We start from the raw sequence: 12,894 nt of genomic DNA on the forward strand, positions 1-12,894 counted from the left end.
TATTTATTTATTTATTTATTTATTTAGGTCTATGTCAAAGGGCATAGGTAGTCTGCAAAACTTACTGTCTCCAAAAGGGGGTCCTAATATCTGGGACAGGAGAAGATTTGACCTTGGGTAGTAGGCACACAGTGTAATAAACAGATCTTATAACATAGAAATCCACACCTGAAATCTATATGTTCATGTTGACCAATGTCACCCCAATAAATTTTTAAAAAGCCAGTGATAAGGAAGCATAGGCCTCTCCATTAATTTGACTATGATGACCAAAAAGTCCCAGGTTATTGTGGAGTGTGAAAGTGTACCTTCCTCTCCGCCACCCGTCCCCACTTCGAGTTCTGCATTCTTTTGTTTGAACTGGCTTGTTTCTCTTATCTCTCTGTGAAGAGCGAATGCCCAACGTGGGCTTAAAGTGCTGTTATTCTGGAGGGATTTTCATTTTTCTCGGGAACCCAAAGCCTTAACCTAAAAAACCCAACTGCTTATCTAGAGCTGGTGGAGCAGGTTTGCTCATGAAGTTACACCCTGTTAGCATCACATAGGCCGGGGAGCTCTCTCCTGGAGAACTGAGCCAATTAAGAGTCTCTAGCAAATTCGTGGCAGGTGTCAACCTGCCCTCACAAAGGCTCAGCAGCTACATCGCTTTCAAGATGTTACACCTCAATATTGGTTCCCTATGAGGCTGGAGGGGCGCCCTGGGCTTCTGCTGCCCTGGGGCATTCTTGGGACTTTGTAAGAGGCAGGCTTGCTCTTCAGGTGTGAGGTGTGTGTAGCTCTCCTATGCCCAAGTACATGCCTAATTCCCAGGATAACTAAGCCAGCTATTTTTACATCTCCTTAACAAAGGAGGTTAAGAAAGAACTGGCCTATATTCAGTGAAATGAAGTCTAGAGATTTTTAAACACACTGCAGATACAGTCAACAGGTTAAATAAGGAGACCCGTCGGGCTCATCTTTAAATTTCTCCTCAGACCTGCACTGTTGCCTTCTTTGTGGATCTTTAATTATATGCACTATTTTATAGTTTCAATTTCTTGCACATTGGTTTATTTTCAAAATTATCAAAGAAACATCTTAGATTCAGTTTGTTTATGCACACAGATTTCAATTAAATTTGGATTTGAATAATCCTGATACTCTAACGCAGTGGTTCTCAACCTTGGCTGCACATTAGAATCACCTGGGAATCTTTTTAAAATCCTGATTTCTGGGCCCCATCCTCCGAAAATTCTGTTTCTTTGTTATGGGGTGGGGCCACAACATTAGTAACAAAGAAACAGAATTTCCGGAGGATGAGGCCCAGAAATCAGGATTTTAAAAAGATTCTCAGGTGATTCTAATGTGCAGCCAAGGTTGAGAACCACTGCTGTATGTTATGTAGATATAACTGATATATTTTCATACATTATTATGATCTACATTTTGTTTTTTTAAAGCCTCGTCTTTCCTTTTTAATGGCCATGGCCAGCTTTAGTGGACTCAACTGTACTTTTCTGGACGTCTCATCTTTGACCATGAATTTGGAGAGGAATGAATAAGTAAGTCATTTTTGAACCATGATTCAAGGACCTATTTAAAAAAAGTAATAAAACCTTTCCCCTGCTGTCTCTCCACTTTTGGCTGGAGGCTCCACAATGACCTGCTGTGCCTGGGTGTGAACTGGGGTCTGTGTGAACTGAGGGAAATTGGGGGCCTGCTAAAGGACCAAGGAATAAGTTCAAAATCATGGGGTGAAACCAAATTTGTTTTCCACAATTTGCCTCAGGTTTGCCTTTCAAAGAGATTAGAAATTAAGACCGCTGAAAACAGTTTAAGAGAACCCTGAGGAATAGCCTGGAGAAGATCTTTAATCAGTGAGGGACTGTGTTACAACCCGTCTTCCCAAGAACAGAACATGAATAAATGGGTTTACATGGGCACAAAATAGAATGCACAATATTTGTTAAGAAAAAAGGGAAAATCCCTACTGGTAAAACCTAAAATAAGTGACTGTGGAGACTGGACCATATTTATTAGTAGAATAGAGTCCCCTCTCTAGGACTGGGTGTGATCAGGTTTCAGGTCCTTCCAGTCGCAGGATTCTGAAAGGAAGGATGGGGACCAGCTTGATTTCAATGGATACCAGGAATTGGCATCAGCTGTAAAAAGGACTAGCAAGCGCTTTGCTCAGGTGTAGGAACAGGAAAATATACCACGGCACAGAACACATAACAGCTGTATAATAAATACTTTGTAAATAAATACTGATCGGTTTATAAAGAAAGCCTTAGAAGCCAACTGAATACCACTCTTGTTGACAGGTAACACTGACTTACATTCCCCTGGTTCTCACTGACACAAGACGACTTCATAGACACATACACACTGCACAAAAGTCTATGACATGTTTCCACAGGGGAGACGTCTCCAACTGGTCCCTGCTGTTCCCCACAGAAGGTTAGATAAAAGTCCCCTCAGTCACTGTCCACCGTGACCCAGCATGCCTCCCGCCTGTGAAGCCACAAGCCCATTCACTTCAATGGCAAATGCCTGCGACATCAGGCGACCTTAGTCACAGACAGGAATAATTCAATGGACAGCAACTGTGGCAGGTGTGACTCCTTTCTTTGGGCAACAGACCTCAAGCCTTTACAAAGTTCTCAGAGACTTGAAGTGACAGGTGTCTTTTTTGAACATCAACATACCGGAATCAGGAAGTGGATGATGGTCATTATTTTGAGGGGAGTTGTTAACTTTTCAGGGGAGCTTGCTGTTCCCCTGCCAGAACAATTTCTCTTCCACTTTTTTCTTTTTCCATCGGCAGAGAAGCAGCATCTTAAAGGTCTTCCGGAAGGTTCTGTTGCAGAGCGCATAGCAAATGGGGTTGACAGTGCTGTTGACGTAGCACAACCAGTAGCCCAAGTGCCACAGGGTCACGGGGACGCACTTGTCACAGAAGGTGGAAACCAGGACCATGATGTTATAAGGGGTCCACGTGATGATGAAGGCCAGGAGGATGGCACTCAAGGTCTGGGCTGCTTTCCTCTCTTTGACAAGGACCATTCTCTTTCGTTTGGTTATTTGATGGCTGAGGTTGGGATCCAGGCCTTTCGTGGAAGGGTCCTTGGACACTGGGGAGGAGCAGGGCATGATTTTCACCTTGCGACAGCCGTTGTTGGTCTCCTGGGTCCCATCTGCTTTCACCACCAATCGGAACTTATAGGCCACACATTTCTGACTCTTGGATCTATGAGCAGCTGCTGGAGACAGGAAGTATTTTGGGGTGTCGTAGTCATTTTTTTCAGCTTGACCTTTCGCAAAAGTTTCCTTGCTCTCTTCAGTACTGAAGTCTTCCTGCGGGCTTTCCTTGGCCTGACTCTTGTAGACCACCTGGAAGACAGGGTCAGCGGTGGGCTTGTCCTCATCCTCTGAGGAGGGGCAGCTGCTGCAGGTAGTGAGCTGCTCAGCTTTGTCCCACTCAGTGCTTGGGCCGGAGGCTTGGGACGGCTTCCCAGGGGTGCTCCTGTGGGAGGATGACCAGGAAGCGTGGCTCCGTTCCCTCTGGGCTAGCGTGGGCCGCGGGCAGCCAAAGCAGCTGAGCAGAGCCTTGTGAGCTGGCTTTCTCTTCTCAGTTTCAGCTACAGAGTCAGAGCCCTGGAGGTCGGCCAGGTCCTTGGTCCGCTTCTCTGTTTCCCGGTAGATTCGGCAGTAGAGAATGGTCATGACGGAAACAGGAATGTAGAAGGCAGCAATGGCGGTGCCGAAAGTGATGGTGGGCTCAGAGAGGAACTGGATCTGGCACTCATCTGGAGGCACCGTTCGCTCCCCCACCAAGTACTGCCAGCAGAGGATCGCTGGGGCCCAGAGGATGAAGGAGATCAGCCAGGCCAAGCCAATCATGATGCCAGCCCTCTTTGGGGTACGCTTGGCCCGATATGTCAGGGGTCTTGTGATGGAAAAGTAACGGTCAAAACTGATCACCAGAAGGTTCATGACAGAAGCGTTGCTGGCCACGTAGTCCAGTGCCAGCCAAAGGTCACAGGCCAGACTCCCGAGAGCCCAGCGTCCCATGAGGATGTAGGTGGTATAGAGATTCATGGAGAAGACCCCAATGATGAGATCTGCGCAGGCTAAGCTGAGCAGGTAATAGTTGTTAACTGTCTTCAGCTGACTATTGACTTTGAAGGAGATCATGACTAAGACGTTGCCCACAGTGGTGATCAGGCTGACCACAGCAGTCACAGCTGCAATGGTGATGACTTCCCACAACCCATGGCGTTCCAAAGGCTGGTGATTCACTGGGGTGCCATTGACAGTAGTTGCATTGTGGTAAGGTTCTCCTTCCATCCTGGTGCGGGAGTTTACATTAGGAGTAAGTCAGGTTCTATACTGTTCTCTTTCGTATCTAACACCTCTTCTGGGACAGCATCTGGAAGAGAGGGAAATACATTATCTCCACTTGCCAGCATGAATTTCTTTCCCACTCATTGTTTAGAACTTCTAACAAAATACTCCATGTGGTCCCATACACACTTGGGGCAAGATGCTAAAATAAAATTTTTAAAGTTTTTAAAAAATTCTCACCCTAGATTGATTGATTGATTGATTTTTAAGAGAGAGGAAGGGAGAGAGCAAGAAGAGCTAGAGAGGAAGAGAAAGAGAGAGAAAGAGAGAGAGGGAGAGAGAAACAGTGGTGTGAGAAACATCAATTGCTTCCCATATGTGCCCCAACTTGCAACCTTTTAGTGGATGTAAGGACACTCTAATCAACTGAGCCACCTAGTCAGAGCAAACCTCTAAAGTTTTGAACTTTTTAATAAGGGCATCATCCCTTTGCTTATGATTAATGCCTGAGTGCCTGTCATGTTCAGGAAGCTGCTGCCCTCTTGTGGTTCTGAAAGGCAATTTTAAAAAAACGAACTGGGAGGATGAGAGCAATGGAAAAGGAAAGAGAATTGAATTGTTGGGGAGTATTAATGAGGAGAAAGCAGGTGACATTGTTACTTTCTACTGCAATAGCCTTAAGGTCAGACACTTTTTAAGCTCCTGGTGATAAGTATTTAGCCTATCGTGCACTGGAGAAAAAGACAAGTTATATCAACTCTATAGTCCAATTATTTAGATTATTGAGTTTAATTATAGATTCAGATATTAAAGATTATTGAGGCATTGTTGTGAGCCAAGACTGTATTACAAAGCCTCACCCTGACTTAGTGCACAAACTCCCAGTGGGTGCCTGTTTTCATTGAGAGGGTTTGAAATTTGCCTCATGTGCTGAAGATGGTGACCCTCCCTTGGGCTATTTGCAATGTCATAGAAATGTTTTAAAATATCTTTAAAATTTTTTTTAATTTATTTTTTCTTTTTAAGATAATTTTTAAATTATAGTTGACATACAATATTATATTAATTTCAGGTATACAACAGTGATTAGACATTTATAAAACTTATGAAGTGATCACCCTGATTAATCTAGTACCCATTTAACACCATACATAGTTATTACAATATTATTGACTATATTCCCTATGCTGTACTTTATTTATTTTATATTTGCATGATTTAAAATTTTTTTAATTGAATTTTTTTTGGGTGACATTGGCTAATAAAATCATTGGTACAAATCTATAATACATCATCTGTATATTGTATTATGTGTTCACCACCCAAATATTTATTTATTTATTTATTTATTTATTTATTTGTTGTTAATTCTCACCCAAGAATATTTTTTCTATTGACTTTTAGAGAGAGTGGAAGGGAGGAAAGGAGAAAGGGAGGGAGGGAGGGTAGAAAGGAGAGAGGGAAAGAGACAGAGAGAGAGAGAGACAGAGAGAGAGAAACATTGATGTGAGAGAGATACATCGATTGGTTGTTTCCGGAACTCACCCTGACCGGGCTGGGATTGAATCTGCAACCCTTAACCCGGAGTCAAACCCGGGACCTTCAGTGCGTGGGCCAATGTTCTAACCATTGAACAACCATTGAGCAACACCTGGACCCTTCTGCTCAGGGCCAAATATCTTTTTAAAATCTGACTATAAAGTAATATGCTCTTTGTAAAAGTTGAAGCAATGTCCAAATGTATAACTTAGAAAACAAAAGTCTCCTCTGTTCCGACTTTCAGTACTAACAGGTTAGTGTGTATTTTGACAGGTTTTCTTTATGCATATACTAACCAACATTTAAATACAGTTATTTTTAAGTGGGTGAATTTTCTTTAAGTGGGTGAATTTTTAATGTTTACACTCTGAATGTTTTTTTGTTTTTTTTTTTGTAAGTGGCTTTTTATTTCTGAATGTTGTTTTTTACTTAAATCATCACAGACTTCTTTTGCATCAGTAAGTCTTCAGGATCAAAGAAATATTTTTTGCATTATTTCACTTAATGGATATACTATAATTTATTTAATCAACTCCCCATTGATAAATTCCAAATCTAAAAAGAAAATTTTATTTTCTAGTTTACAAATTTATGTACATGATAAAGGCTTCAATGGTTACAAATGGGAAAACAGTAAAAGATAGGTCTTCCTCCCACCTCTGACCTCCATACTCTCTATGACCCCTTTTCCAGAGGTAACCAGTTACCATTTTTTTTAAGCTTTTTTTTTTTAATGTCTTTTTATTGATTTCAGAGAAGAAGGAAGAGGGAGAGAGAGATAAACATCAATGATGAGAGGGAATCATTGACTGGCTGTCTCCTGCATGCCCCCTATAGGGGATGGAGCCTGCAACCCGGGCATGAGCCCTTGGCTAGAATCGAACCTGGGACCCTTCAGTCCACAGGCTGACGCTCTATCCACTGAACCAAACCAGCTAGGGCCAGTTACCATTTCTTATCTTTCCTTCCAAACAATAATGTGTGCATATCCTATCTAATAAAAGAGAAACATGGTAATTGGCGTACGACCACTACCCTTCCCATTGGCTAATCAGGGCTATATGCAAATTAACTGCCAGCCAAGATGGCGGCCGACAGCCAGGCAGCTTGAAACTAACATGAGGCTTGCTTGCTTTAGTGATGGAGGACTCCAACGTTCCCTGCCTGCCACTGCAGGCCTCTGAGCTGCAACTCTAAGCAACTATGTAACAAATATAGAAGCTAAACAAAACCCCAGAAACCTGCTTTAGTCCCGGGCTTCAGCCAGCAGGATCGCAACATTGTAAGCAAAGGCCAGAAACCTACTTTCAGCAGCGGAGGCCTAAGAGCTAGAGCCAAGCCTCAAAGCTAAAGCTGGCCCAGAATAAAAAAGAAAAAGAGGAGTGGTTGGGAGCTTCAGTCACCCCCAGCCTGAAAACAGCCCTCAGCCCCTCACCCAGACTGGCCAGGCACCCCAGTGGGGACCCCCACCCTGATCCAGGACACCCTTCAGGGCAAACCAGCCGGCGCCCACCCATGCACCAGGCCTCTACCCTATATAGTAAAAGGGTAATATGCCTCCTGGCACCGGGATCAGTGTTAGAGGGGGCAGCGCCCAAACCCCCTGATCGCCCTGCAGCTCTGTGTGTGATAGGGGGCGGGGCCACAACCTCCCTATCCACCCTGCTCTGTGTGTGACAGGGTAGAGCCATAACCTCCCCATCGGCCCTGCCCTGAGTGTGAGAGTGACGGCGCCCCAACCCCCTGATCGGCCCTGCTCTGTGTGTGATAGAGGGTGGTGCCCCAACCCCCTGATGAGCCCTGCTCTGTACGTGACAGGGTACAGAGCCCCAATTCCGCTGATGGGCCCTGCTCTGTGAGTGACAGGGGGCAGTGCCCCAACCCGATTGGCCCTGCTCTGTGCGTGACAGGGGGTGGCGCCGCAACCTCCCCATCGACTCTGCCTTGAGTGTGACAGGGGACGGTGCCCCAACCCCCCAATCTGCCCTACCCTCAGCGTGACTGAGGGTGGCATCTCAACCTCCCGATCCGCCCTGCTCTGTGCATGACAGGGGGCGGTGCCCCAACTCCCCAATCGGCCCTGCTCTGAGCCCGACCAGGGGCTGCACCTAGGGATTGGGCCTGCCCTCTGCCACTGGGGAGCAGGCCTAAGCCAGCAGGGCGTTATCTCCCGAGGGGTCCCAGACTGCGAGAGGGCACAGGCCGGGCTGAGGGACCCCCCTCCCCCCCGAGTGCACAAATTTTTGTGCACCGGGCCTCTAGTAATATATATTTGATGATATATGAAAATAGCATTACAAAATTCCAGGCACCATGGCATGATGATAGGAAGTGGAGAGAGAAGGCTTTTTGATGGCCCTCAGAGCGTACTATGTGGCAATACCTGCTCTGCCTACTGGTCGGTTTTGACTTCTTTAGTAACAGTAATTGATATAAAGATGACAAATTCATGAAAGGCTATATATTTTTTTGTTTTATATTTTAAACTGTATCTTTAGATTTTTAAAAAAAATATATTTTATTGATTTTTTACAGAGGAAGGGAGAGGAGGCATAGAGAGTTAGAAACATCAATGAGAGAGAAACGTCGATCAGCTGCCTCTTGCACACCCCCTACTGGGGATATGCCCGCAACCAAGGTACATGCCCTTGACCAGAATCGAACCTGGGACCCTTTAGTCTGCAGGCCAATGCTCTATCCACTGAGCCAAACAGTTAGGGCTCTTTAGATTTTTAAAATCTCAAATTCAATATGGCACTGAAGATATATATTGTCTTGTAACAGAATCCAGATTCCCCCACCTTCCTCATCTTACACCCTTCTCTTTCACATCCCGACCAATGCAGTTCAATTTACCTATGAAATATTTCTCTTATTGGTCCCTTTCCATTCCTGCTGCTACCACACTGGTCCAGTCTCCTGTTATTTTATACCAATAACTTCTTGGTATCACCAATATCCAAAAGCTGGCAAAGTAAATCCCAAGTGTCAGGTCACCAGACACAGACTCACCAGAACCTGAAAAGAACAAAGTTACTTTATACCCTACAATTATCTGGGCAAATGCCATCGCAGACTGTCTTCCAGTTGTCAGTACTAAGCTGTGAAGTGCAAGAATTTCCTTCCTTCCTTCCTTCCTTCTTTCCTTCCTTCCTTCCTTCCTTCCTTCCCCTTTCCTCCCTCCCTCCCTCTCCCTCCCACTCTCTCCCTCCTTTCAGTCAATATTTATTGACTGTCTATTATGTGATAGACTCTAATGCCGGGGATACTATGGACAAGACCCTAGTGGGGGTATAGATAAATATCTGGGGGTTGGTTCTGCATGCCATAGGGCACATGTGAAGGGCATCTAACCCAGTCAAGTGATGGTGGGGAAAACACACCCTGAGGAAAAAATTTCCAAGCCAAGACTTGAAACATAAATGGGCTTTAGCTAGGCAACAGGGGTGGGATGGAGTTGGGGAAGAATGTTTAGGCTCACAAGGGAAGAGCTTGTTTGTAAGCCCAGAGGCAAAAGGAGGCATTGAGTACTAGGAAGCCTGAGATGTGAGAGGTGAGCCTAGAGTGGTTGAGGGTGAGGTGAGGAGGGACAGGAGTGGACCTGAGAGACAAGTCTGCTTTCTGGGAGAACTGTGTCAGCTATTTCCAGACTCCCCACCTGCTCTGAAGGTGGACCAACATCCATGGTGCTGGGGAGACATAATAAAATGAACTGAGAAACCAAGATGGCGGCATAGGTAAACACCGGAGATTGCTGCCTCGAACAACCACTTCAAAAATACAACTAAAAGACGAAACGGACATCACCCAGAACCACAGGAAGGCTGGCTGAGTGGAAATTCCACAACTAGAAGGAAAGAGAAAAGCATACCGAGACTCAGAGGAGGCGCAGTGCGGTAGTAAAATACTAAGGTGTGGAGGTGCGCGAGGAGCGGGCTGGCGGCTGAGGGTGCGGTTGTCGTTTTCAATCGGGAGGGAGTCTCAGGCTCTGAGCTCCAGTTCTGGGCGAGTCTCTAGGGACCCAGACTCATACGGGAGAAGCAGGACTGTCTGACAGCGGTTGGAACTCGAGGGCAGCTTTCTCTCCGAGGGGCTTGCAGCGATTACCAGGACACTGAGAGGCAGAGCCTCTGAGAGCAGGACTGAGAGCAGCCATAGCTGCTAGCCGCCCCCTGTTGATCCCATGGGACCCGCCCCGCCCAAGCCCTGCAGGGAGGCTTTTGCTGGATAGCCTCAGGCAAAGGCTAGATTAGCACCTCCCTAGAGATCCAGGACCCAGGAAGCCCAGAGGTCAGAGTGGGACCATCCAGTTTGCAGCTCCGTGGAAACATAAAGGACACACTCAGGGGGCAGACTCAGTGAGCACCAAAGCCCCATTGAAACAAGTCTTGCCCCAGAGGGGTGTCTCCAGCACAGTTTTCCCACTGCAGACACAGCTGATTCTCACAGCCAATTGGCCTGGAGGCCAATTCCTCCCAGTGATACCTACAACAATCAAGGCTTAACTACAACAGACTATGCACAAAGCCCACAAGGGGGTGCACCAAGAGTGTCCTCCTCAGGTAATTGGGGAGGCTGAACCACTGGGCCCTACAGGACACAGCACAGAAAACCACTGTATCAACAAAGGGAAGCATAAAAATGCGGTGACAAAGAAAAAGGACACAAATGACAGAAATGGAGGAAAGCAAACTACTGGATATAGAGTTCAAAACCACACTTTTAAGGTCTTTCAATAATTTTCTAGAAACTACCGATAAACTTAATGAGATCTACAAGAAATCTAATGAGACCCTCGATGTTGTGATAAAGAACCAACTAGAAATTAAGCATACACTGACTGAAATAAAGAATATTATACAGACTCCCAACAGCAGACTAGAGGATTGCAAGAATCAAGTCAACAATTTGAAATACGAAGAAGCAAAAGACACCCAACCAGAAAAGCAAAATGAAAAAAGAATCCAAAAATACGAAGATAGCGTAAGGAGCCTCTGGGACAGCTTCAAGTGGACCAACATCCGAATTATAGGGGTGCCAGAAGAAGAGAGAGAGCAAGATATTGAAAACCTATTTGAAGAAATAATGACAGAAAACTTCCCCTACCTGGTGAAAGAAATAGACTTACAAGTCCAGGAAGCACAGAGAACCCCAAACAAAAGGAATCCAAAGAGGACCATACCAAGACACATCATAATTAAAATGCCAAGAGCAAAAGACAGAGAGAGAATCTTAAAAGCAGCAAGAGAAAGACAGTCAGTTACCTACAAGGGAGTACCCATACGACTGTCAGCTGATTTCTCAACAGAAACTATGCAGGCCAGAAGGGAGTGGCAAGAAATATTCGAAGTTATGAATGCCAAGAACCTACAACCAAGATTACTTTATCCAGTAAAGCTATCATTCAGAATTGAAGGTCAGATAAAGAGCTTCACAGATAAGAAAAAGCTAAAGGAGTTCATCACCACCAAACTAGTATTATATGAAATGCTGAAAGGTATCCTGTAAGAAGAGGAAGAAGAAAAAAAAGGTAAAGATACAAATTTTGAACAACAAATACACATCTATCAACAAGTGAATCTGGAAATCAAGTGAATAATCTGATGAACAGAATGAACTGGTGATTATAATAGAATCAGGGGCATGGAAAGGGAGTGGACTGACTATTCTTGGGGGGGAAAGGGGTGTGGGGGATGTGGGAAGAGACTGAACAAAAATCGTGCACCTATGGATGAGGACAGTGGGTGGGGAGTGAGGGCGGAGGGTGGGGCGGGAACTGGGAGGAGGGGAGTTATGGGGGGAAAAAAGAGGAACAAATGTAATAATCTGAACAATAAAGATTTAATTAAAAAAAAATAAAATGAACTGACTGCTTGATGAGTTGTTCTAATCAAGTCTTCAAAATAGAAATAATTGGTGTTTTGGAAGATTTAATTACCACTTAATTTTAGTGAGCAATTTATAACAGATAAATTGAGTGCATATCCTCTCTGACCTGATGCTTTATTTGCAAAAATAAGGAAATTGGACTATACAATCTAAGATGCCTACATTTCTATGGTTTTGTATTTTACATAATGTGATGGTTAATTGTATTTGTCGACTTGATTAGGCTATGGTACCCAGTTGCTTGGTCAAACAGCCATGTAGATGTTGCTGTGAAGGCATTTTTTAGATGTGAATAACATTTAGTCAGTAGGCTTCAGGTAAAGCAGATTACCCTTCAAAATGTGGGTGAGCCGCATCCCATCAGTTGAAGGCCATAAGGGAAAAGACTGAGGTTCGCCAAAGAGGAAGGAATTCTGCCTCCAGACTCAAGACTATGGCACTGACTCCTGCTGGAATTTCTAGCCCTCTGTCTTGCACTGCACATTTCAGACTTGCTAGCCCCCACAGTTGCATGAACCTATTCTTTAAAAATTTCTTCCTCTTTCTATTTCTCTCTCTGATAAGCAGAATAAACACGTTGATACACGGAAGATCAGCTCATTTAGAGTGGCAACATCATCTCATAATTATACAACTGAACCTGGCATTGGGTGCTTCAGGTTCAAATCACAGCTTTGAGCTATGACTTTCAGCATATTACTTAACCTCTCTAAGTTTCAGACTCACACTTTTAAAGTGGGGATAATAAAGAGTCATTACCTCACAGGAATATTTTAAGGATTAAATGAGATAATCCATGTTAAGTGTTTCTCAAAGTGCCTGACACGGTAATATTCATTATAGAGCAGCAAGCAATCTGGCAGGAAGGACATCAGGAATGGTGTGGGAATGGACCGGAGGCATGGTCCATTAGGGGACAAAGTGGGATGAGACAATGAGGCAGTACTTTGGTGTTTGAGATACTGGCTGTTTGAGATACTTTGTGGTGCAAGTGATATGTTTCCCTTTAGTTTGTGTAGCTGGTGTTCTTCTAGGGGCAGAGCAAATTGTTCCCAACCAGCAAAACAGAATAACAGGCTAACACAGTCTTCCTCAAAGTCTGCTCATTAAGACACTTTCAAGATGCTTGATTGAAAAAAA

General features: G+C 44.6%; 1 protein-coding gene across 1 annotated transcript; it reads right to left on the minus strand.

Annotated features, from left to right (window-relative positions):
* Positions 1-2,176: 2,176 nt before the first annotated feature.
* On the minus strand, positions 2,177-4,460 carry CHRM5 (cholinergic receptor muscarinic 5). Its single transcript, XM_036296375.1, has one exon. The coding sequence runs from the start codon at positions 4,327-4,329 to the stop codon at positions 2,740-2,742; it is 1,590 nt and encodes a 529-aa protein (XP_036152268.1). The 5' UTR covers positions 4,330-4,460; the 3' UTR covers positions 2,177-2,739.
* Between the last annotated feature and the right edge of the window lie 8,434 nt (positions 4,461-12,894).

The sequence above is a fragment of the Myotis myotis genome, unplaced genomic scaffold, assembly GCF_014108235.1.
Source record: "Myotis myotis isolate mMyoMyo1 unplaced genomic scaffold, mMyoMyo1.p scaffold_m19_p_1, whole genome shotgun sequence".
Taxonomy (NCBI): domain Eukaryota; kingdom Metazoa; phylum Chordata; class Mammalia; order Chiroptera; family Vespertilionidae; genus Myotis; species Myotis myotis.

Coding starts and splice junctions, on each gene's coding strand:
- CHRM5 (XM_036296375.1), bottom strand. CDS start 4,329: ATGGAAGGAGAACCTTACCACAATGCAACTACTGTCAATGGCACCCCA.